The sequence below is a fragment of the Diabrotica virgifera genome, chromosome 7 (assembly GCF_917563875.1).
Source record: "Diabrotica virgifera virgifera chromosome 7, PGI_DIABVI_V3a".
Taxonomy (NCBI): domain Eukaryota; kingdom Metazoa; phylum Arthropoda; class Insecta; order Coleoptera; family Chrysomelidae; genus Diabrotica; species Diabrotica virgifera.
Window position 1 is genome coordinate 101,445,953 of NC_065449.1, and position 24,668 is coordinate 101,470,620.

At 33.0% G+C, this 24,668-nt stretch overlaps 1 protein-coding gene across 3 annotated transcripts in view; it reads right to left on the reverse strand.

The window, feature by feature from the left end:
- The window catches only part of LOC114332392 (TAR DNA-binding protein 43), a 102,042-nt gene that overhangs the window by 59,203 nt on the left and 18,171 nt on the right, over positions 1-24,668 (reverse strand). For all 3 annotated transcript variants that reach the window (XM_050657161.1, XM_050657162.1, XM_050657160.1), the window contains exon 2: positions 5,171-5,478. In XM_050657161.1, coding sequence (XP_050513118.1) covers positions 5,171-5,478 — 308 coding nt within the window. The remainder of the gene's footprint in view (positions 1-5,170; positions 5,479-24,668) is intronic.

A 24,668-nucleotide genomic window follows, 5' to 3' on the forward strand; every position in this document is an offset into this window, starting at 1 on the left:
ACAATAGACCATTTTAAAGGTAATTGACTTCCCTTCCTACTAATTGCATATACCTAAAGCTGCGTAGAAAAAAGTTACAGAACAATGTTTGTGAAATAGAGGTTAGGTGGAAGAGCAGACGTATGTTGACTGCTAAAAACTTATTTATAAAAATATATTGTTAAGTAACATACGAACTGAATCTCGCCCTAAATTTATTTTCTCTTATGTATCTTTTTTGGAACACATTAATAAAGACCTTTATCCAGACCTTTATTATTATTAATAATAATAGGGAAAATGACCCAAAAATGCTGTGAGTGGCGAACTTTGTAAAATCATATTTCGGAAACTATAAATCCTAAAGACTTCTACTAAACGATATTTTGAAGAGGATAGTAGTTTTTTCTGTGAAGCAATGATTATATCTATATCCCCGTGGAAAAAAGTTATGGGGCAAAAAAACCGCTTTCTTTCGCGTTTTTTTTGCTTCGTTTTTAGAATATATTTTTGTAACAAAAAATACTTTTGACTTTAAAAGGTGACATTTCGATGTTAAATTTAATTTAGAACAATTTTCTGCAGATTAGTCGAGGAAATGAAACTGAAAAAATGGCAAAACCTCGCAATTTTTTCGTCCAGCATCGATTTGTACAAAAATTTGGGATTAGGCTTCACCCTCTAGTTCATTTTCTATATTGAGCCGTTGTACGCTTTTGGTTTTTTAAGGGTGAAAACTACCCCTAATCGTCAAAAATTATAAAATAACATTTTAAACTTTAATGTTGTCAACATTTGGTTCTTATTAGTTACATAATGATTGTTTTATGCTTTAAGATATAATATCTCTTAAGATATAATATTTCAACCCTTACAACCACCCTTGTTGGAGCTATATATAAAAAATTTGCTTATCCTAAAAGAATAATTTCGGCTTGCATCATTTACATAAAAATTTGAGATTAGGATCATCTCACCCTGTACTTCATATTCTATATCATGCTCAAGGGCGTTGATTATTTTTAGGGATGTAAACTACCCCTTATTGTCAAAAATTATATACAAACATTGTAAACTTTAATATGGGTAAAATTTGGTTTTGATTGGTTAAATAATGATTGTTTTATGCTAAAGGATATAATATCATATTTCAGCCCTTAAAAACCACCGTTAATAACATTGCAATTTTTATAAGTAGATAATTTAATAGATCTATACATAAAAAAAGTAGAATTAAAGAATTACAAAAACATATATCTACAGAAAAATACGAATTTACAAATATGTACAAATACAAATAGTTTTTTGGTCATCTTCCAGTATACGAACTAGTTGTGTGGTATTATATACGTTGAAAATGCTCTATAAGCGGACTATACGAATTTTTCGAACAAAAAATTCGTTTTATAAACATAGCTACTTTATTTTTGGCGACTATTTGACTAGACTGTTTTTAACTGATAAAACGTCATAGCAACGCATCGTTTCCTACTGACAAAACTCCTTAGCGACGTGATTTATCAGCGACAAAATTATGACAGATCCGTCACGAAGGTGTCTGGTAATAACAAATAAATAAAGATTATATTTCGTTGATATGGTGCATTAATTGTCTCGTGAAATAGTCTTGTCGAATATCATTCGAGAGAAAATTATTTACCGGCAAAATTTTCTCCTGGTTTCATTCAAGTTCGTTGCCTTTTGGTAATTTTCGCTTATGAAATTTTGACAAAATCACTCGACTGACGTCTCGTGATTTAAGTCAAAATTTAATTCGCGAAAATTGCCAGGCAACAAACTTTCATACCAGTCGAAAATATTGCCGGCAAAATTTTCTCTCTTGTGATATTATATACGACTATTTCACTAGACTGTTTTTAAGTGATAAAACGGCATAGCAACGCTTCGTTTCCTGACAAAACTCCTTAACGACGTGAAATCTCAGCGACAAAATTATGATAGATCCGTCACGAAAGTGTCTGGTAATAACAAATAAATAAAGATTATATTTCGTTGATATGGTGCATTAATTGTCTCGTGAAATAGTCTTGTCGAATATCATTCGAGAGAAAATTATTTCCGGCAAAATTTTCTCCTGGTTTCATTCAAGTTCTAGTCCTGTCGCCAGGGGGGGTACAACGGCCTCGTTAATTCAGATGGACTTACCCAAGTTTTTTTTATGTATTTTGACCCGTAGAACACGAATTTTTTGGGTAACAGTTGATCCGGATGTCGATAAGATTGTTATAGACCAAGAACTTGAGGAATCAAATAACAGCGATTTTTGGCAAAACAAAACAATATTTTGTATTTTTTGGGTCATTTTAAGCAAAAAATATTTCTACAAGTTTTTTAGTAGGATGCACAGTTTTCGAGATAAACGCGGTTGAACTTTCAAAAAATCGAAAAACTGCAATTTTTAAACCCGAATAACTTTTGATTAAAAAATAAAATAGCAATTCTGCTTAGCGCCTTTGAAAGTTCAAGTCAAATTATGTCGGTTTTGATTATTTGCATTGCTAAAAATTTATTGTGTTATTGTTAAACAAAGCTACAAACAACTAGTGCGTGAGTGATGTTTCTATGATTTCTCATTTAAAATCGAACGAGTAGGTAGAATAGGTACTAGTGCAATCAAGACTATTTCTACGTTACATGCGTTAAAACACATGTAAAAGCACGGGAAACCCTACGTGTTTATAGCTTTGTTAAACAATAAAAAAATAAATTTTTACCAATGGAAATAATCAAAACCGATATAATTTGACTTAAACTTTTAAATGCGGTAAGCAGACTTGCTATTTTATTTTTTAATCAAAAGTTATTCGGGTTCAAAAATTGCAATTTTTCGATTTTTTTAAAGTTCAACCGCGTTTATCTCGAAAACTGTGCATCCTACGAAAAAACTTGTAGAAATATTTTTTACTTAAAATGGCCCAAAAAATACAAAATAGTGTTTTGTTTTGCCAAAAATCGCTGTTATTTGATTCCTCAAGTTCTTGGTCTATAACAATCTTATCGACATCCGGATCAACTGTTACCCAAAAAATTCGTGTTCTACGGGTCAAAATACATAAAAAAAACTTGAGTAAGTCCATCTGAATTAACGAGGCCGTTGTACCCCCCCTGGCGACAGGACTATTCGTTGCCTTTTGGTAATTTTCGCTTATGAAATTTTGACAAAATCACTCGACTGGCGTCTCGTGATTTAAGTCAAAATTTAATTCGCGAAAATTGCCAGGCAACAAACTTTCATACCAGTCGAAAATATTGCCGGCAAAATTTTCTCTCTTGTGATATTATATACGATAAAAAGTTTTTTCAAAAATGATTTTGTAGGATTTTTGAAGAACTATAAGACTATGTAAATTAAATTCCGTAAGATCCCTTAGTTTTTAATTGGGGTAGGTTTAAAGGGCTCGATAAGGGAGTGTTTGCTCGTAAATGGAGGTTTTAAACAGCTATATCTCGCTACCTATTCACTCTAATGAAAATCTATGCACGAGAAAATTTTAGTTATGAAAAAAGCTACAATTTAGTAGTGTATCAATTTTTTCGTATCTCTAGTATTTTCGGAGATATTTTGAAGAAAATGGTGAAAAATACGAAGTTGCAAAAAATCAATTTTTCTTTAAACTAAATTTTTCTAAAATTAGGCCTTTTAAATGGGTCAAACATCTTGGGTGTATTAAATATAAAAGGAATTACAGAAAGGTGAAGACCAATTTTTAATTAGGAGGGTAGTTAGGGTGTTGTTTTCACTGATTTTTTCATAAAGAAAAGCAGGTACCGACCTTTTTTTGATCATAAGTCACTTAATTTTTATGCTAGAAACTTTTTGTTTCTTTCTTTTGAAAGGTCTAATTGTATCCTTGAAAAAAGATTATTTAAGTTTTCCTCGAAAAATGCAAAGTTTTCCCGTTATTTGGCTTTGAATATTTCAAATTATAAATTTGACGAAAAAAGCTAACCTTAAACATGTCGTATCTCGGTTTGTATTGGTCGTAAAAATATTATAGAAAAAGAATTTGGTTTTTGTTACTGAAAGACACAATTTCGATAGCTACAGTTTTTTTTTCATTAAGGTGATACAGTAGCGATCAACAGGTAGCAAAAACGCTTTCCAAGATTGCGGCTGTAATTTTGAATATTTTTTCGAGATATTTGGCACACGTATTCGTAATATAATAAAGAATGGCGGTACAGAGCCCAATTTGAAAAATATATTAATATGTGGAAATTACTCTGTAATTAAATGCAATATTAAAAAAACGAGCCTGTACCGCCATTAAGAAGAACAAAAAAATACACTTTCTTCAAATAAACTTTTTTATCCGACGCCTAGATTTTGTGTCATTTTGGAACTACTAAATTTTTTTATTTCATTAGTAGTTCCAAAATGACACAAAATCTAGGCATCGGATAAAAAAGTTTATTTGAAGAAAGTGTATTTTTTTGTTCTTCTTAATGGCGGTACAGGCTCGTTTTTTTAATATTGTATTTAATTACAGAGTAATTTCCACATGCTAACATATTTCTCAAATTGGGCTCTGTACCGCCATTCTTTATTATATTAGGAATACGTGTGCCACATATCTCGAAAAAATATTCAAAATTACAGCCGCAATCTTGGAACGCGTTTTCGCTACCTGTTGATCGCTAGTGTTTCCTCTTAAATGCATATTTTTCGAGTTATTCTCAAAAAACTCTCTAAAAAAGTGGATTTTTTCGTCGAAAATCTATTACTTTCAACCGCGAATAACTCGAAAATATTAGTTTTACGAAAAAATGTAAAAAACATTTTTTTTCTCATTATTATTATTTATGATATGATATAGAAAATGATCCTTGGACTATTCCCTACCTTCTGTGAAAATTTCAAGTAAATCCATGCTGGACTAAAAAATTGCGAGCCAAAATGCTTCATTTCATCGACTAGATGTGTATGTACGAAAAGTGCATGGAACTCACCCTACGCACACTAGTGCATACGGGTTAATTCACCTCTTTTTCAAAAAAGCACCCCTTTAAATGGAAGTACTCCGCTACATATGGTTTTTCCATATTTAGAGGTCCATTGACCATACATGAAACAATAAAACCCCTTGAACGTTGTAGTTCCTTTTAGCCCTCTTATTTTGAACATAATCAATAACCTAAAATACAGTTACTCAACACTAACAGTACTTACTTTAGAATTCGGTATTTTCACATCACACCACCTGCCTTCAATCATATGCCTTTGAGACAAAACTTTTATCTGACATTCATACTTAGCAAATCTTATAAAACCGTATCCTTTAGACCTTCCCTCTTTGTCAGTTTTCAATTGCACCACCAACAGCTCACCATACTTCTCAAAATATCGTTTTAATTCTTTTTCGGTACTTTTATAGGGCAAACCCAGCACAATCAGATCAGTACAGTTCAATTTAGACTCCAGACGCTTGACTTTAGAAGCAGGAGCTTCTAAAGCATCATCATGCTTACGTTTATTCTCTAAAATGGTAATATAATATCATTCATTACGTATCATACATATACTTTTAAAAATCTTTGCAGAAAACGTTAACTTATTAGTGCAATTTTCTAATAGCGTTGGATTGCTTGGTCCATTTAGCCACGATAGATAATATTAAATATAAGGATATTATGCCTGGTAGCACCAGGGCCGGATTTAAGGGGAGGCAGGCTGGGCAGCTGCCCGGGGCCCCCACAAAGCTCCAAACGTATAAAAATCAGCACATTATTCACATAGAATAATTTTTGTCAATCAATTAACTGTGATATTTCGTTACACGGAAGGTTTCACTCCTGTTGAAAGCTTTCTCATATTTTTGTCAAATCAATAGCTGATTTTGTTTTATAGTCCTGTCTATTATCCCGGAGGTATCACTAAAATTTTGTTTTTTTAATTATCCGAATATTTCTATTCTTGTAAGAGCTGTACTATTTTTTGTAAATAAAAACACTGATTGACTCATAAAATAGAGGTTGGATTGATAAGATTAGAATGGCCCGCATGCAGCCCATGTCTCAATCCTATTGAGCATTTATAAAATGAACTAAAAAAGCTATTCGCCGTCATCATAGCCCTCCAGAAAATTTGGTACAGTTATGGCCCTGGTAGAGGAATATCGGTCTATTCCCCAGGCAAGGATAACACATCTTTATTCGATGCTAAACAGATTGCGAGCAGTCGTTGCTGCAAGAGGTGGCATACCCGCTATTGAATTGTTTTGTTGTTAATTTTGTTTTGTTTTGTTAATTTTAGTGCGTTTGATATTTTTAATTAAATAAACCTTCAAAGCAGTGTTTTTATTTACAGCTCTTACAAGAAAAGAGATATTCGGATAATTCAAAAAACAAAACTTTAGTCATACCTCCAGGATAATACAAAAGGAGTAGAAACAAAATCGGCTCTCCACTTTTTCCACAGAATTTTTTAAAGTTATGAGAAAATACAACGCTTCCATTCACCCCTGTAGAATGCCATCTAAGCAATTTTTTTTATTACCGGAATAATAACAAACGACATCAATACATGTACCTAGAAACTGATGCAAGAATCTTGAAAATCGAAGTATAAATAATAAAGTTATAGATTGTCAAACAATCAAAACTTTTAGGTGGCGGAATTTTGTGCCGGTGAGTGTATAATCGAATGTGTTTACTGGAAACAGGAATATTTGCAATATTTTAAATTCTCAGAGAGGACAAACAGCACAAGTCGTATTCTCCAAGGTCCAAAAAGTCCAAAAAAAGTAGTGGTGGCACTTATTATCAATTTATACTCTTTTAAGGAATATTCGACTGAGTCCACTGTCCACTGAATTATGGAACATCTCCCGAGATTGAAATGACAACATCAGAGAAAGTTAGAACTCAAAATTTTACTATTGTAGATCGGTTCAGTTCCGATTAGAAGCAGAAAGTCAGAGGCTTTCTGTTTATAAATCCATCCATTCTAATTTTGGGTTTTTACATCATTTGGAAAATTTAACTCCCAATGAAGTTGAAACTCACTCACTAAAGCTTACCGACATTTATAGCAATGATGTAGATGAAAACCAAGGTGTCGAACTGGTACAATTTGTAGAACTTTTCAAGTCATTTAAAGAGGAAATCGGCTCATCAAATATAAGTAAAGAACTTCAAATGTACCGATTGCTAAAAGAAAAAAATGTCAAAGATGCGTTTCCAAATGCTGAGGTGACACTTCGTTTATATTTAGTACTGATGCTAACTAATTGCATTGGAGAGATATCATTCTCAAAACTTAAGTTAATTAAAAATTGACTTCGGTATATGATGGACCAGGAGGGACTCTCAATAATGAGCATTAAACGCGATGTTTTAAACCAACTAGAGATGTCCGATACAATCAAGGAATTTTCAATTAAAAAATCTCGAAGAGTATCCAGACTTTAAACTTTAACTATACATCTTACTATGTTTATTTTTAATATTTTACTATCACAATATACAGTTCTGGTATTTTTTATTATTTAAAAATATATTTATAAAAGTAGTTCAACATTTTTTTAATTTCTGAAAGAGAAACCCCTGTAGTTGGCTGTATACCATAGTTATAACTACAGTGGTAGAAGGTAGGGCCCCACACTAATTTTGCCCAGGGGCCCCCACTGCCTTAAATCCGGCTCTGGGTAGCACCAACAGATCTTAAGACGTGCCTTAAGCTCAGTTTACGTAACATACGCGTTGCACCATTGAGTCTAAGATCAATTTGCAGCTTGCCACAATAGATTGCCACGTGTATTGCATCTTAAACTTCTTCACAGTGCAACGTAAGTGAGCTTATCCCTATCTATATGCTGAGCTGGGCTAAGCTGAAGCTTAAGATTTGTTGGTGCAACCAGGCATTACATATATACATATACTCACATATACGCACTTATGCACGCACATACACACAGGTATTAAAAAATAAAAAAGAAAAAATATAAAAAAAAGTGGAAACATTAATTTGACCAATAGGTACAGTTGAGTCCAGGGTTCTTTACCCGTGCGTCATCATTTAAAGCATACGAAATAAGTCGGAAATTTACTAAACGCAACAGCAAGTGACGGAAAGTAGCTACTGCTCCGATCACGGGTTATATTATAAAATTTGACGTTATCAAATAAATAAAATTTCAAATGTAAGTTTTGCTTTAGAATTATGGTACAAAATTACAGTTACATTCGAAGTAGCTTAATAAATTATTTTAATATCCTTATATTTAATATCCTGCAATGCCTTCGCATTGCAACTGAATAAAAATGGTATACATTTTTATTTTATTTTAATATCATTAGTGATAAATAAATAAATAATTTATAAAAAAAAATATTTTCTTTTTCTCATTTCATTCACTTTGGCGGAAACTTAACACAACCATTCCTTAACTGTCACTTAACAAAACTTTCTTAACAAAGTAAATTACACTTACAATAAAATTTCAAACTCCAATATAAAATTAGTTGTGAAAACAACTGTTTGTGTAATATAAAAAACTTCAAAATGCAAAAAATTTAGGGCACTCGTGGGAGTGCCGACAGAAGTGAAAACTTCTTACGAAGCAGGCCCCTTCGGGTACACACTGTATCCCTCCTCCAACCATTATAACTTCGGTCGAACTTATACGCAACTCAACCTCTTCTTCTTTTTGTGTAGACATGACTCTGTCATGCTTTTCAATGTGCCTCCAGTAGGTTGTCATTCCACCTTTTTCGTGGTCTTCCCACTGATCGTCTTCCTATTTGGGAACCGTCTCTCACCGTCCTTACTACTCTATTTGTTATCATTCGGCTTATGTGGTCATTCCCCTCCTCCAACCATTATAACTTCGTTTGAACTTATACATACGCAATTAATTCAACCTATAGTATATAAATTACTCATATCTCGCCGTAGCGATGACGGTCGCGAATTCAATGCTTTTTCCCCATCCAGAAAGTGCATAACATCGCTACAGAAGTTTTCACTTCAAAAATACTTTAGACACTAATCAGTTATAATGATTGAAGTAGCGATAGTGCGGCCCCTCATGCGCTTGCTTCGCAAGCTGCTTCGGGTACACACTCTATCCTTCCTCCAACCATTATATCTTCGTTCGAACTTATACGTAATTCAACCTATAGTATATAAATTACTAATATCTCGCCGTAGCGATGACGGTCGCGAATTCAATGCTTTTTCTCAATCCAAAAAGAAGTGCTATACCTTTATTATACACGTGTTACACGTGTACACGTATGATACGCGTGCGTTCTATACTATTTATATATACATATGTAGACATAATACATATTATCACAAACGCGAAAATTTCAAACCAATAAGTCTGTTGCCACATCCGTGCAGACTGCTTACCAAAATAATTACTAACCGACTATCAAATAAATTCAATAGTTACCAGCCTGTTGACATAGTACCATAGAACACCTGCAGACAATCACGACACTTATCGAAAAGTGCAACGAACACAATGAACCTCTTCATTTGGCATTTGTGGATTACAATAAGGCATTTGCCTCCATAGAAATCTGGGCCGTATTAGAAGGAATGAATAACGCAAGGATTGATTCTGTATATAGAATACTCCTCAAATACATATACGACAATGCAACTATGGAGTATCCAAATTTAATAAATGTCATTAGTGTCAAAATTTCATAACAGTGGAGTAAATTTGCCTGAGGTTGGACCAAATACAAACAAGCATTACGGCGCGATGAATTTGAATTACTCCTCTTGGTTTAAAAACAGGCCACAGTAGTATTATATATTTGATAATACAAAAATATCAACACACTCCAGGCCAAAAATAAAATGTAGGTATAGCAGATCCAGGTTATCATAATTTTTGAAAAATTTCAAAAATTTGTATTGCGTGCTTCATTGATCATTGATCAATTATACAGGATAATTTAATATGGTTCTTTTAATGAGCATTTTTCAATGCGTCACAAATGATAGAAAAAATGGTTAGTCCGTGATAAACATGCCCCGCTCACTCTAATAAAAAACATGTAATCGTATTTATTTTCCTTCCATTTAGTCAGAGGCGCTGATGTCGGCCTTGTGATTGGTGGAACATGACTTTTGACAAATCCTGCGCTATCTGTGAATCTGTGTTCAGTGTTCGTTCGTTCGTTGTCGTTCAGTTATTTTATATGGTCGGTTATGTGATGTGTTTGTGTCACCACAAAAAGCTGATATTCAGTCGTGTTTTTTGATATTTTGTAATCGAGTACCTTTTTAAAGGTAAGTTTTTCTGATTGTAGGTACTGTTTATCCAACAGTTTTAAAATACACACTTTATTTCGCGTTTTGTTGTTAGGTCTAGTCTAACGGCTCTGTTCAGCTGTTGTGTGCAGACGGTAGAAAAGTTCAACAAGTAAACATTTATTTAGTCCAAATTAAATACTCATATTTCTATGTAAAATGTCACATTATTTTATAAATAAATAAGTAAGAAACAAAAGTTGTTTGTGTTTCACCTTTATTTTCCACCTGAATAAAATATTAAATATTGGAAGTACCGTATGGAGGCTATGGTGTACCTAGCATGGAGGCTAGATTACGCCACTCTTCCTATCCAATCAACAACAAGAACGTTTAAAATTTCACACCTATCATGTCGAAGCTACAGACCACTTATGTGGAGGCCAGATTTGTAGTATCCTTCCATTTAACCAGGTGCTGAGATGGCGCTGAAATACGTGACATGTTTTTTAAAGAGTAAGATCGCATTCTACCAAATCACACAACACTTTTTTCTATGGTGATAAATACACATTTATGACATTTATTCTAACATGACATTTTAGTTAAATCTGACAGTTGTCACATTTTATTTGCAATTTGGTATAAAAACAAATCAATTTTGTTTATTGCATTTATAAAATGGTATTTTATTTGATTTGTATAGTCTTATAAATTGTACAGATTAATTTTTTTTTATATAGAATAATATAATATTATTTAATATTATATTATTAGCGTCATCTACTGACAACTAGATTAAATGTTATAAATGTCACCGACGAAATGTAATCAGCGACGTGCGTTTTTTTCTGTCACATACAATTTAATGCGTTAGAGAGAAATCGAAAAACTGTGACGCACTGAAAAATGCTCATGAAAAGAACCATACCTTGAACATTCCATATTCCATGCATTTCACTTATAAACCGGGAGATATTAACACAAGTTCAACCACGATTTTCTAAGTCCTGCCCTTTGCAATACTGGAAGATTAGAGAAGGTACTTACAATTTGTGGAAAAATCCACGGGTTTCCTGTGACATTTTCCTGTGAAAATTAGATTTTCCATGAAAAAAAAAATTGGGAGTTGCGATGAATTTTTAAGTCCTGCCATATCCATAGAATAACAGGATTCTATCTATTTTATGAAGAATTTTTTTTTGGCAGGACGGTTGCAAAAGGACTAAGGGAGTATACAGATATACAAACATGTAATGAAAATAATGACATTTTCATAATTTTCTAAGTCCTGCCAACTTAATAAATTAATCATATTTATTTCAAAATGACCAAAAAAAATGTTGGCATGACGACACCTAATGTTTAACTGCACTTGTTTCTTGGAAAATTCTGTATAAAATTTTCACTCTGGTTCCGTGATTTTCTAAGTCATAAAATAAATTTTGTTATAAAATAAATAATTTCAGTAGACATTATTCAAAATGGCAGGATGTTTAGTTACACATTTTTTACTATATATAGTTAAAAAATTTGTAAGAAAATTCGTGGAAAATTACACGATTTTCTAAGTCATGCCATTTCGCACATATCTCAAGAAGGTTAATATAAATCTATTTTCAAAGAGGCAGGATGGTTTTATGGTTATTTTGTATACAGGGTGGGGCATTAGTGTGACAAAGTCCAATTACTCGTTTGTCGTAAGAGATCCGAAAAAAAATTATTTACATAAAAGTTGGGGCACGGATAGGACCATAATTTAAAAATATTTTCAGATATACAGGGTCACCTGTATTGACAGGGTGACACAAAATTTTGTTTTTTTTTTAATGGAACATGGTATATTTTTACATTTTTGGATTCTCCTCGATGTCTTCTTTCTCAAAATAGAGGGTTTTGTAATATTATACGAGGTAGTTTAAAAGATATATGGAATAAAATATACTATCCATTTAAGAAAGCTCAGAAAATACTCATTCCGAGTTTTGACCAACCCTGTATATTAATATTAAACTTTTTGCTATATTATTAATGTTATTAACAATAGTAATTAACAATAGTAGACTATATTAAAAATCGTTTGACCATAAATACAAACTTTGATGTCAAATCACTACAATTCTACAGGGTGTGAATGTTGCTACGAAATTAACAATAAAACGTAATTATCTGTTAAACTATCTCGTATAATATTACAAAAACCCTATATTTTGAGAAAGAAGATATCAAGGAGAATCCAAAAATGTAAAAATATACAGGGTGTTCCATTTAAAAAACATAAGTTTGTGTCACCCTGTCAATACGGGTGACCCTGTATATCTGAAAATATTTTTATATTATGGTCCTATCCGTACCCCACCTTTTTTCTGAATAATTTTTTTTGTATCTCTTACGACAAACGAGTAATTGAACTTTGTCACACTAATGCCCCACCCTGAATATAAATCAAAATGTAAAATTTAGTAAGTATCAAAGTTTTAGTGAAAACAAAAGATATTTTCAAGAAAGTATCTCATTTATATAAGAGGATCATTGTTTAAATACTTAAAAATGGATAATTTTTGTACACAATTTACATTTTTAACTGCTGCGGTAATTCATGTTTTTACGAAGTTATTTACGATTTTTTTCTGCAAAGCTAAAGAAACAATGTTTCATATAAGACTTAATAAATTAAATTTAACCCCTAATTTATTTAAATAATTGTAAATTAAGATTGAAAACAAATTTGCAAAAAAATATTATTTACATTATAAATAAGCACTATAAAATATTTTATTTTGAAGAAAAAGTTGTGATAAGTTATCAATATAAGGCAAAAAAATTGGTTGAAAAATATTCAATCGTTTATGATATATTTAATTTGTTTATTAAATATTACCACTTTTTCAATTGCAAAAACGCATTTGTTGCCGATGGACACTTTTATAAGGTCTCATTTTTTTGTTTTCATGTAAAAAAAATCGAAAAATTGCAATTTTTGAACCCGAGCAGGTGCAAAACGGGTTTTATATTTCTATCCCAGTGGAAATTTTTATTGGTAAATATCTGAATATATTTGAAAATCTCTGAAAAACTTTCAGAAGTATTCCGAAAATATCTGTATGTTTAAAAAGTTAATTGTTATAGTCATATGTTATAGTTAACATTATTTTCTGTATGTTTTAAAAGTTATAACTTAGTGAATTTTTTCACAGATACACAATTTATTAAAATATTAATTAAAAAAATTACACTTACCAATATTTCAGCCAACAAAATTCAAATCTAATATAAAAATGTGGAGTCGGTTTTTCTGTTGTTATCAATAAATTTTTGTTGCATAGCAATTTTATGCCGCCTATCTATTCTGATATTGTAGGATTGTAGATATTGTCCTGATATTGTTTCCTATATTTGATAGCAAAATGTACTAACACTAACAACACCAGAATAAATCAATTTTTAAACACAGCATCTATCTACTTGCAACTTTTTGCATTGTGTTCAGGATAACATCAGGAAAAGGTGTACAATATAAAAATGGGTGGAAATTGCATTTTAGTGCATAACATGCATCCAAAAGTGCATAAACCTGTCAAAATAAGTGTATTAAGGGCAAAATTTTGTTATTTGGGAGTTTATGGAGTTACGAATACGCAAGCAGAACCGACCTCCTAATCACCTAGTGCCCAGAGTTGCTGCTAAGGCACATTATCTGGAGTTTCGTGGGATATCGGCAATAAATTAAAGAAAACAGATTATTCGAGGGTTTTTGGGATGGCCGAACACGAATATGACATTACAACCGACCCTCGGAGCACCTGGTGTCCAGGGTGACTGATCTGGAATTTAGAGAGTTTTTGGAGGTCGATTCTGATGGCGTATTCATGTTCAGCAACCACAAAACTCCTTGAGTAATCTACTTGCATCACTTTAGTGTCTGAAAGCCTCGAAATTTAAGAATATGGCGTGTATATTAGTCACCCCGAGCACTAGGTAAAGATCTGTTCTGTGACATTCTTGTTCAAAAAACCCCAAAAACCACCTGAGTAATCTGTCTGTATCAATTTACTTCCGAAATTAATATATAAATATGGTATAGAAAATGCTTAACAAATAAAAAGGTACCATAAAATATCATTTTATTATAATACTAAAATACAGGGTGTCCCATTTAAGAAAACTCAGAAAATACTCACTCCGAGTTTCAACCAACCCCGTATACTAAAATTAAACATTTTGGTATACTATTAATAACTGACAATAGTAGACTATATTAAAAATCGTTTAAACATAAATTAATAGAAGTTTGGATATCGAATCACTAACAATATGTATAGGGTGTGAATGTTCCTACAAAATTAACAAAAAAACGTAATTATATTTTAAACTACCTCGTATAATATTTCAAAACACTATATTTTATTAAAGAGAACATCGAGTAGAATCTTTAAAAAAACATAAATTTGTGTCACCCTGTGAAAAGGGGTAGCCCTGTATATTAGAAAATACTGTTAAATCATAGTCCTATCTGTGGCCCATGTTTTACCTAAATAACTTTTTTCGTATAGCTTACGACAAACGAGTAATTGGACTTTGTCACACTAATGCCCCACCCTGTATACAAAATAACCATAAAACCATCCTGCCTCTTTGTAAATAGACTTATATTAAGATTCTTGAAACATGTAAATAATAAATAATAAAATAAAAATAATAAATAATAAATAAAAAATAATAAATAATAAAACATAAAAATAATTTATCAAAACGTATTCAACAAGCAAAAAAAACTTATGCAGAAGGGTTAATAAATACTAACAAAAATATGTCTAAAAATTTATGGAGATGCATAAATAAACTATGTGGAAAAACAGTTTCAAAAACAAACATAAAACTGATAAAAACACAAAATAATGAAATACTAACTAACAAAACAGACATATCAAATGAATTTGTTGACTACTATACCGATTTAGGAAAACGATATGCAGAAATGATCCCTGAACCAACTGAATTTCGAGAAAACATACTGGAAATAAAAAATAGTATGTACCTGTCTCAAACAACTGAAAATGAAATTGAAGAAATTATAAAATCTTTAAAAAATAAAAAGTCACCAGGGCACGACAATATTAGATCTGAAACTTTAAAAGAAATATCAAAACAGATTTCAAATCCCTTAACATACATAATAAATTCATGTCTTAATTTAGGCATTTTTCCAGATATATTAAAAATTGGAACTACTAAACCACTATTCAAATCTGGCGAAGAAATATATTGTCAAAATTATAGGCCTATAACACTGATCTCAAATATAGGCAAAATATTTGAAAAAATAATTAAAATAAGACTTACAAATTTTTTAAAAAAATTTAATATACTATCTGAATGTCAATATGGGTTTCAAGAGGGAAAATCAACGGAAGATGCAATCTGTACTCTAACAGCTAACATCTACAAAGCTCTTGATAATGCAAAACCATCTCTTTGTATATTTGTCGATTTAGCAAAGGCATTTGATACGGTTTCACATAAAATACTGCTGAATAAACTTCAAAAATATGGTATAAGAGGACTTGCATATAACATCCTAGAAAGTTATCTGCTAAATAGACAACAACATGTTTCTATAGATGGAGAAATCGGTAAAGGAAGAATTATATCTTACGGAGTACCACAGGGAACAGTCTTGGGGCCAATTCTCTTCAATATTTATATTAATGATCTATTTAGACTGAATATCACAGGTAAGATAATAAGTTTTGCAGATGACACAGCTATTTTCTATGATGCAAATACATGGAATAACTTAAAACAAAAAGCTGAAACAGATTTTGCTACAATTCAAAAGTGGTTTCAGTTTAATAAACTTACCTTAAATGTAGAAAAAACAAAATATATGCCATTTACATCATATGTTAATAACCTTCCAAATCTTGGCCCGTTAAAAATTGATGCAAAAAATGAAATTCCACATACATACGAAATTAAATATCTAGGTATAATAATTGATAAGCATTTACGATAGAACACCCAAGCAAATAATATAGTAAATAAATTAAGAGGACTCTTATCAAGATTTAAATTTTTAAAACAATTTTTAGGAATAACTCATTTACGAATTATTTATTATGCACTTATACAATCTCAACTCACATATGGTCTTTTAGGATGGGGTGGAATAAGCAATAATTACTTACATTCTATAAATATTATTCAGAAATGGATAATTAGAATTATATACGGGAAAAATTTAAGATATTCTAGTAAGCTGTTAAATAACGAAAGTAAATTTTTAACTGTACGTAAATTATTCTGCTATAAAGCCCTTATACATATACATGAAAAAAAGATAATATTAAATTTTAACAGTCATGCCCATCAAACTAGATATATAAAACATAATGCAATTCTACCAAAATGTAATAAATCCATCCTCCAAAGATATGTTGGTTACATAGGGCCCAAATTGTGCAATTTACTACCGGATAATTTAAAACAATTTAAAAATTATAAAAAACATAGGTATAAATATGAAATTAAACAATGGATTGGGAGCAAATCAACAAAATTTTGCGAAGAACTTATTAATGGACAATTCTAATAAATAAACTTAAGTATGAAATAAATATCGAAAATAAAGTTTACATCTATAGAGATTTTTATTATCAACTGCAACATTCCTTGAATTGATGGACACATTTATATCACAAATTACATATAGTAAAATTAGTATATTTTTATTTTTTTCTTATTTAATGTTAGAGTTTTTAGTATTTTTATAAATTCCCATATAACTGTATACATTTATACAATTGTTAAATATTTTTTGTTTTTGTTTATATTGTAAGTTAATATATTATATTTTTAAGTCTCACGCACAAGGGGTGCTACTTTTGTATGTATATTAATAATATATATACAAGGTAGCTCAACTTCAGTGAGTTATTTATGTTTATTTAGGTAGTACTCATTATGCTTTTTATTTTTTTGTAAATCTTTATTGTTATTCCTAAATAAATATTATTATTATTATGTGCAAAATGGCATGACTCAGAAAATCATTGACTTTTTCACGAATTTTCTTACAAATCTAGGACTCCTGCCGTCTTACAAGAACCGTTTAACCTTCCTGCCGAGTACCGAAAAGGTATTGATTGTATTTGAGTATTATAACTTTTTAAAGGCAGGACTAAGAAAATCACGGAATCAGGGTGAAAATTTTCCGCAGAATTTTCCAAGGGACAAGTATACTTAAACATTAGGAGACGTCATGCCAATATTTTTTTTGATCATTTTGAAATAAATATGTTTAGTTTATTTAGTTGGCAGGACCTAGAAAATCATAAAATTTCATTATTTTCCTTACATGTTTGTATACATATATACTCCTTTACCCCGTTTGCAACCCTCTTGCCCAAAAAAATTTCTTCATAAAATCGATAGTATCCTGTCTATCCACGGATATGGCAGGACTTAGAAATTCATCGCAAAACCCTATTTTTATTTTTTGGGAAAATCTAATTTTTACAGGAAAATGTCACAGTAAATTTGTGGATGTTTCCACAGATCGTAAGTACATCGTCTACCCTTCCAGTATTGCAAAAGGCAGGACTTAGAAAATCGAGGCTGAAATTCTGTATAATATCTCCCAGTCTATTATCATATGTACAACTCAATGTCATCTCATGTACAACCATACAAAGTCAGAACTAAGGCTGCACCTACATTGGATCCGTATTTCTCCGATCCGATCCGATCAATATCGGCCGACATCGAACTGCTTCTCTGCTGTAGCTTCTCCTATCAATCGCCCGATATCGGATCGGAGAAATACGGATCCAATGTAGGTGCAGCCTAACACAAATTCTTGTCAAACCACAATTTATGAATAAATAAAATAACCTACACATGTATCCATATTATTATGGATAAATGTTCAGTAGACTACCTCTATAACGAGAACTGAAATGGCGGACTAATTACCTCGTTATAAGCGGATCTCGTTATATCAGACAACAATAATATTGAAATGTTTTGATGCCTCTTACTTAGTTTATTAGGTCTCGATTGTCAACCTGAACAATGAAACTTCGTACCATCGTAAATTTACCATCGCGATGGTATTGTAACTTTCCTTCAATATGTATTCAATATCGGTCGATAGATAAGCATAAAGAAGTTTATTGCAGGCGGTGTTTATTACACCACTAGGCTCGAAACACAGATGTTGAGAATTTCTATAAGCTTTGATCGCGCTGGACAACCCGAACGTACCCAGAGGGAGAACGCCTGCGCATTACAAAATCGAGCGTTCGCAGAGGTCGAATTTTTCCCTCTGAACACCCTCCGGATTTTTAATTCGGTGTTCACGCAGTATAGAAAAAAGATCCTGAACGTATCCGGGATACCCTCTCGACTTCGAGGATTTTGTTTCGGATTTTAAGTTCGCACAGGCGCACAAAATATTTGAGAAGAATTTCTTGACATTCTGACCATTATTCTGTTCGTTCTGTTCTTACTCCGTCCAATTCTTAACCTAAAATATTGTTTTGTTAAACAACTTGGAGATGTAGATTCTGTTCTGACAGATTCTGTTAAACAACTTGTAGACTTTTGTTAAAGAACACTCTAACTAAAGAAAACAAAAAATAATTTTTCAGGGCATAGTGCTGAACATTACCCTACAAGAGCGGAAGAATGGACAGTGACAACAATAATACGAAATAAAATACGAACAAAAAGGGGTAGTTCCCTAGGTTGGCTGTATACCATCTAGTTAAAAAACTCTAACATGAAGTAAAAACCACTTCTATGTAATAGGTATATTTACTAAAAAATTTTAAAAATCCCAATGGATTGAATAAAATATGTCCAATTCAGAACGTTTTCGGACCTATCAGTCCATCATCAGTGAATTCAAATACTTGCTAAATAGCCCCAGAATCAAACAATTGTTGTAATTGTAATTCAATCTACATTATTTTGAAGTAATATTGAAAAGGCTAAACGCCGATGTTGAAAGATAACCTCCGGGAACATGGTGAAACCCTATCACGAATCTTAATCAACCATCTTAGGCCAACGTTGACTACCAAGTGAACTGTCACTGAAGTGTCACTTGGTAGTCAACGTTGGCCTAAGATGGTTGATTAAGTTTCGTGATAGGGTTTCACCATGTTCTCGGAGGTTATCTTTCAACATCGGCGTTTAGCCTTTTCAATATTACTTCAAAATAATGTAGATTGAATTACAATTACAACCATTGTTTGGTTCTGGGGCTATTTAGCAAGTATTTGAATTCACTGATAATGGCCTGATAGGTCCGAAAACGTTCTGAATTGGACATATTTTATTCAATCCATTGGGATTTTTAAAATTTTTTAGTAAATATACCTATTACATAAAAGTGGTCTTTACTTCATGTTAGAGTTTTTTAAAATACGAACAGTTGAAGTGGAGTTTATGAGACGGTGTCTACAAATTACCAGGTAGGATAGAATAAGAGCAGAGGAAATATGAAACAGAATAGAAGTAGAATGCTCAATTACAAAAAAGTTGTGGTAGTAAAAGTAGAGCCCTGAAATAGTACGGGCATGTACAAAGAATGCCGGAGCATAGGTGGCCGAAAAGATTACTGGACTGGGATCCGCGGGGAGGAAGACGGAGAGGAAGACCTGCTGTGAAATGGAAAACTCACATAGGAAATGCTATGATAGATAGAGACCTCAGAGATGGCGACTGGGAGAACAGAGCGCTATGGAAGACGAAAACGGCAAACTCATAATGGGAAAAAGCCAAAAATAAGAAAGTAATTCAGCGAACCAGTACGGCTTAATATAAATAATAAATTGATTAAAATACTTTGTTCTTGGAAAAATAATCATTTTTATTAAAATCATAATTATTCGTAACAAACAAACAATAATATTAAGTTATATTCGCGGTCGGACGGACAGACAGCCTAGGTCAAATTTCTCACTTTTCGTACCATCCTTGGATTTCATTTGACACACCATTTGTCATTTGTCATTCTACCTGGTATAATGACGGAGGAGTTGAGTTCACGGACGGGCGGACAGACGGACGTGGATAATTCAACGTTTTCACATTTTTTCAAAATTGGTGAAAACAATATTAATTCGTAATCGATTTTATTCATAAGTGTATCTTTTCTTTTAATTTTTGGAGAAAACCTCATCCTTTTATTTGTTATTTTTTATATTATTTAATTATACAAGAATATATATTGATTTATAGCATGTATCAATATCTTCAATATATTGATGTAAATTTTTTTGCCATCCCTGTTGGGACGTGATTTGGGAATTTCCCGCATGTAATAGCGATTTGTATAACAAGGGAGGAAGGTGCTACGTTTCCTCCCGAGAATGAAGTTTACTGTCCGACGCGTAGCGGAGGGCAGTAATCATTCAAGGGAGGAAAAGGCACTTTACTCCCATGTTAGACATATGGCTTTTCCACCTTCCTCAAATAACAAGTCATTTTTTCATTTTTGCTTAATTTATTTATGTAACTAACCAACAAAATTTAATAAAACTAAAACTAACAAGTAGGTACAATATAACTGTCAACTGTCAAATATAAGTCAAATTATTAATGTAAACATTGTTAAATCAAAATAACAATTTACTGTTTTTTACCATTCTGCAAAATACAGGGTGTTTTATAAATAAACGTTAAAATGTATAGATACTTAGGAGGAAAAGTACAACTTTGCTCCCTACAATCAGGTCCGGAAAAGTATACTTTCGGTAGAGGTAGGTGGAAAAAGTTCTTACATGTTCGCTAAATTACTTTCGACTCGGCTACATTGGTTTAGACTAGGACGTACTAGTTTATCCTGAAGTGTGAGTCTTTATTATATCAGGATAAACTAGTTTGGCCTGAAGTGTGTGTATTTATATCAGGATAAACTAGTTTGGCCTAGGCCAAACTAGTTTGTTGTAAAAATCGGGTTTGGCCGGTAACATAAACATTCTTAAATAAGAAATAAAAAAATACAAAGCCAAATCAGAAGTGTATGAATAAAAAAGTTGAGATCTATACAAAAATTTGAAGGATTTTATTATTTTAACGATGATATTTTAGGTCCGTGAAGTTGGCCCGAAAAAGTCGGGAAAAAAATGTGACTGATGCCATTCGATTGTCCATTGATTGTCCACGTTTGTCCACAGTTTTATTTCGTTAGTCCACCCTTCAATTTTTTTTATAAATAAAAATTTTTCCGGCTAACTATATTGTTTGTCCATCGTTTGTCCATGTTTGTCCACCGCATAATTTTGTTTGTCCACCCAAAAAGTACATCAGACTCCATTAGAATGAATGTTTCTGCGGGACGAGAATCCCAACTACCCGTTTGTCCACCCCTTCACAACGTTTGTCCAACCCCTTAAAGTGCAAAACGACCCCCCTGGAGATTGTAATTATTTCTTTTTAATTATAAATTCGGGTTAACTTCACGTCCGCTTAAATGCGTATTTAAACGTTAATTCGGAGACAGAAACCCAACTACCCGTTTGTCCACCCCTCCGCAGCGTTTGTCCAACCCCTTAAAGTGCGAAACGACCCCCGTGGAGATTGTAATTATTTTTTTTTAATTCTCAATTCGGGCTAACGTCACGTCTGCTTAAATGCGTACTTAAACGTTAATTCGGGCCAGAATCCTAACTACCCGTTTGTCCACCCCTTCACAACGTTTGTTCAACCCCTTAAAGTGCAAAACGACCCCCCTGGAGATTGTAATTATTTTTTTTTAATCTCAATTCGGGCTAATTTCACGACTGCTTAAATGCGTATTTAAACGTTAATTCGGGGCCAGAATTCCAACTGCCCGTTTGTCCAACCCTCCGCAGCGTTTGTCCAACCCCTTAAAGTGCGAAACGACCCCCGTGGAGATTGTAATTATTTTTTTAATTCTCAATTCGGGCTAACTTCACGTCCGCTTAAATGCGTATTTAAACGTTAATTCGGAGACAGAATCCCATCTACCCGTTTGTCCACCCCTTCACAACGTTTGTCCAACCCCGTAAATTGCAAAACGATCCCCTGGAGATTTTAATTATTTTTTTTAATTATCGATTCGGGCTAACTTGACGTCCGCTTAATTGCGTATTTAAACGTTAATTCGGGGACATAATTCCAACTACCCGTTTGTCCACACCTCCGCAGCGTTTGTGAAACCCCTTAAAGTGCGAAACGACCACCCTGGAGATTGTAATTATTTTTTTAAATTCTCAATTCGGGCTAACTTCACGTCTGCTTAAATGCGTATTTAAACGTTAATTCGGAGCCAGAATCCCAACTACCCGTTTGTCCACCCCTTCTCAACGTTTGTCCAACCCCTTAAAGTGCGAAACGACCACCGTGGAGATTGTAATTTTTTTTTTTATTCTCAATTCGGGCTAACTTCACGTCCGCTTAAATGCGTATATAAACGTTAATTCGGGAAAGACTCCCAACTACCCGTTTGTCCACACCTTCACAACCTTTGTCCAACCCCGTAAACTGCAAAACGACCCCCCTGGAGATTGTAATTATTTTTTCTAATTCTCAATTCGGGCTAACTTCACGTCCGATTAAAAGCGTATTTAAACGTTAAGAGGAAACAGTAGCGATCAACAGGTAGCGAAAACGCGTTCCAAGATTGCGGCTGTAATTTTGAATATTTTTTCGAGATATTTGGCACACGTATTCGTAATATAATAAAGAATGGCGGTACAGAGCCCAATTTGAAAAATATATTAATATGTGGAAATTACTCTGTAATTAAATACAATATTAAAAAAACGAGCCTGTACCGCCATTAAGAAGAACAAAAAAATACACTTTCTTCAAATAAACTTTTTTATCCGATGCCTAGATTTTGTGTCATTTTGGAACTACTAATGAAATAAAAAATTTTAGTAGTTCCAAAATGAGACAAAATCTAGGCATCGGATAAAAAAGTTTATTTGAAGAAAGTGTATTTTTTTGTTCTTCTTAATGGTGGTACACTCTCGTTTTTTTAATATTGTATTTAATTACAGAGTAATTTCCACATATTAATATATTTTACAAATTGGGCTCTGTACCGCCATTCTTTATTACATTACGAATACGTGTGCCAAATATCTCGAAAAAATATTCAAAATTACAGCCGCAATTTTGGAACGCGTTTTCGCTACCTGTTGATCGCTACTGTATCATCTTAATTCGGGGACAGAATCCCAACTACCCGTTTGTCCACCCCTTTACAACGTTTGTCCAACCCCGTAAATTGCAATACGACCCCCCTGGAGATTGCAGTTATTTTTTTTAATTGTCAATTCGGGCTAACTTCACGTCCGCTTAATTGCGTATTTAAACGTTAAAATCGGGGACAGAATCCCAACTATACGTTTGTCCACCCCTCCGCAGCGTTGGTCCAACCCCTTAAAGTGCGAAGCGACCCCCGTGGAGATTGTAATTATTTTTTTAATTCTCAATTCGGGCTAACTTCACGTCCGCTTAAATGCGTATTTAAACGTTAATTCGGAGACAGAATCCCATCTACCCGTTTGTCCACCCCTTCACAACGTTTGTCCAACCCCGTAAATTGCAAAACGACCCCCCTGGAGATTGTAATTATTCTTTTTTAATTATCAATTCGGGCTAACTTGACGTCCGCTTAATTGCGTATTTAAACGTTAATTCGGGAACAGAATCCCAACTAATCGTTTGTCCCCCCTCCGCAGCGTTTGTCCAACCCCTTAAAATGCGAAACGACCCCCCTGAAGATTGTAATTATTTTTTTTAATTCTCAATTCTCAATTAAAGTTTAAATATGCATTTAAGAGGACGTGAAGTTAGCCCGAATTGAGAATTAAAAAAAAAATTACAATCTCCATGGGGTCGTTTTGCAATTTACGGGGTTGGACAAACGTTGTAAAGGGGTGGACAAACGGGTAGTTGGGATTCTGTCCCCGAATTAACGTTTAAATACGCATTTAAGCGGACGTAAAATTAGCCTGAATTGAGAATTAAAAAAAAAATAATTACAATCTCCCCGCGGGTCGTTTCGCACTTTAAGGGGTTGGACAAACGCTGCGGATTGGTGGACAAACGGGTAGTTGGGATACTGTCCCAGAATTAAGGTTTAAATACGCATTTAAGCAGACGTGAAGTTAGCCCGAATTGAGAATTAAAAAAAATAATTACTATATCCATGGGGGTCGTTTTGCAATTTACGGGGTTGGACAAACGTTGTGAAGGGGTGGACAAACGGGTAGTTGGGAATCTGGCCCCGAATTAACGTTTAAATACGCATTTAAGCAGACGTGAAGTTAGCCCGGATTGAGAATTAAAAAAAATAATTACAATCTCCAGGGGAGCCGTTTGCACTTTAAGGGGTTGGACAAACGTTGTGAAGGGGTGGACAAACGGGTAGTTAGGATTCTGGCCCCGAATTAACGTTTAAATACGCATTTAA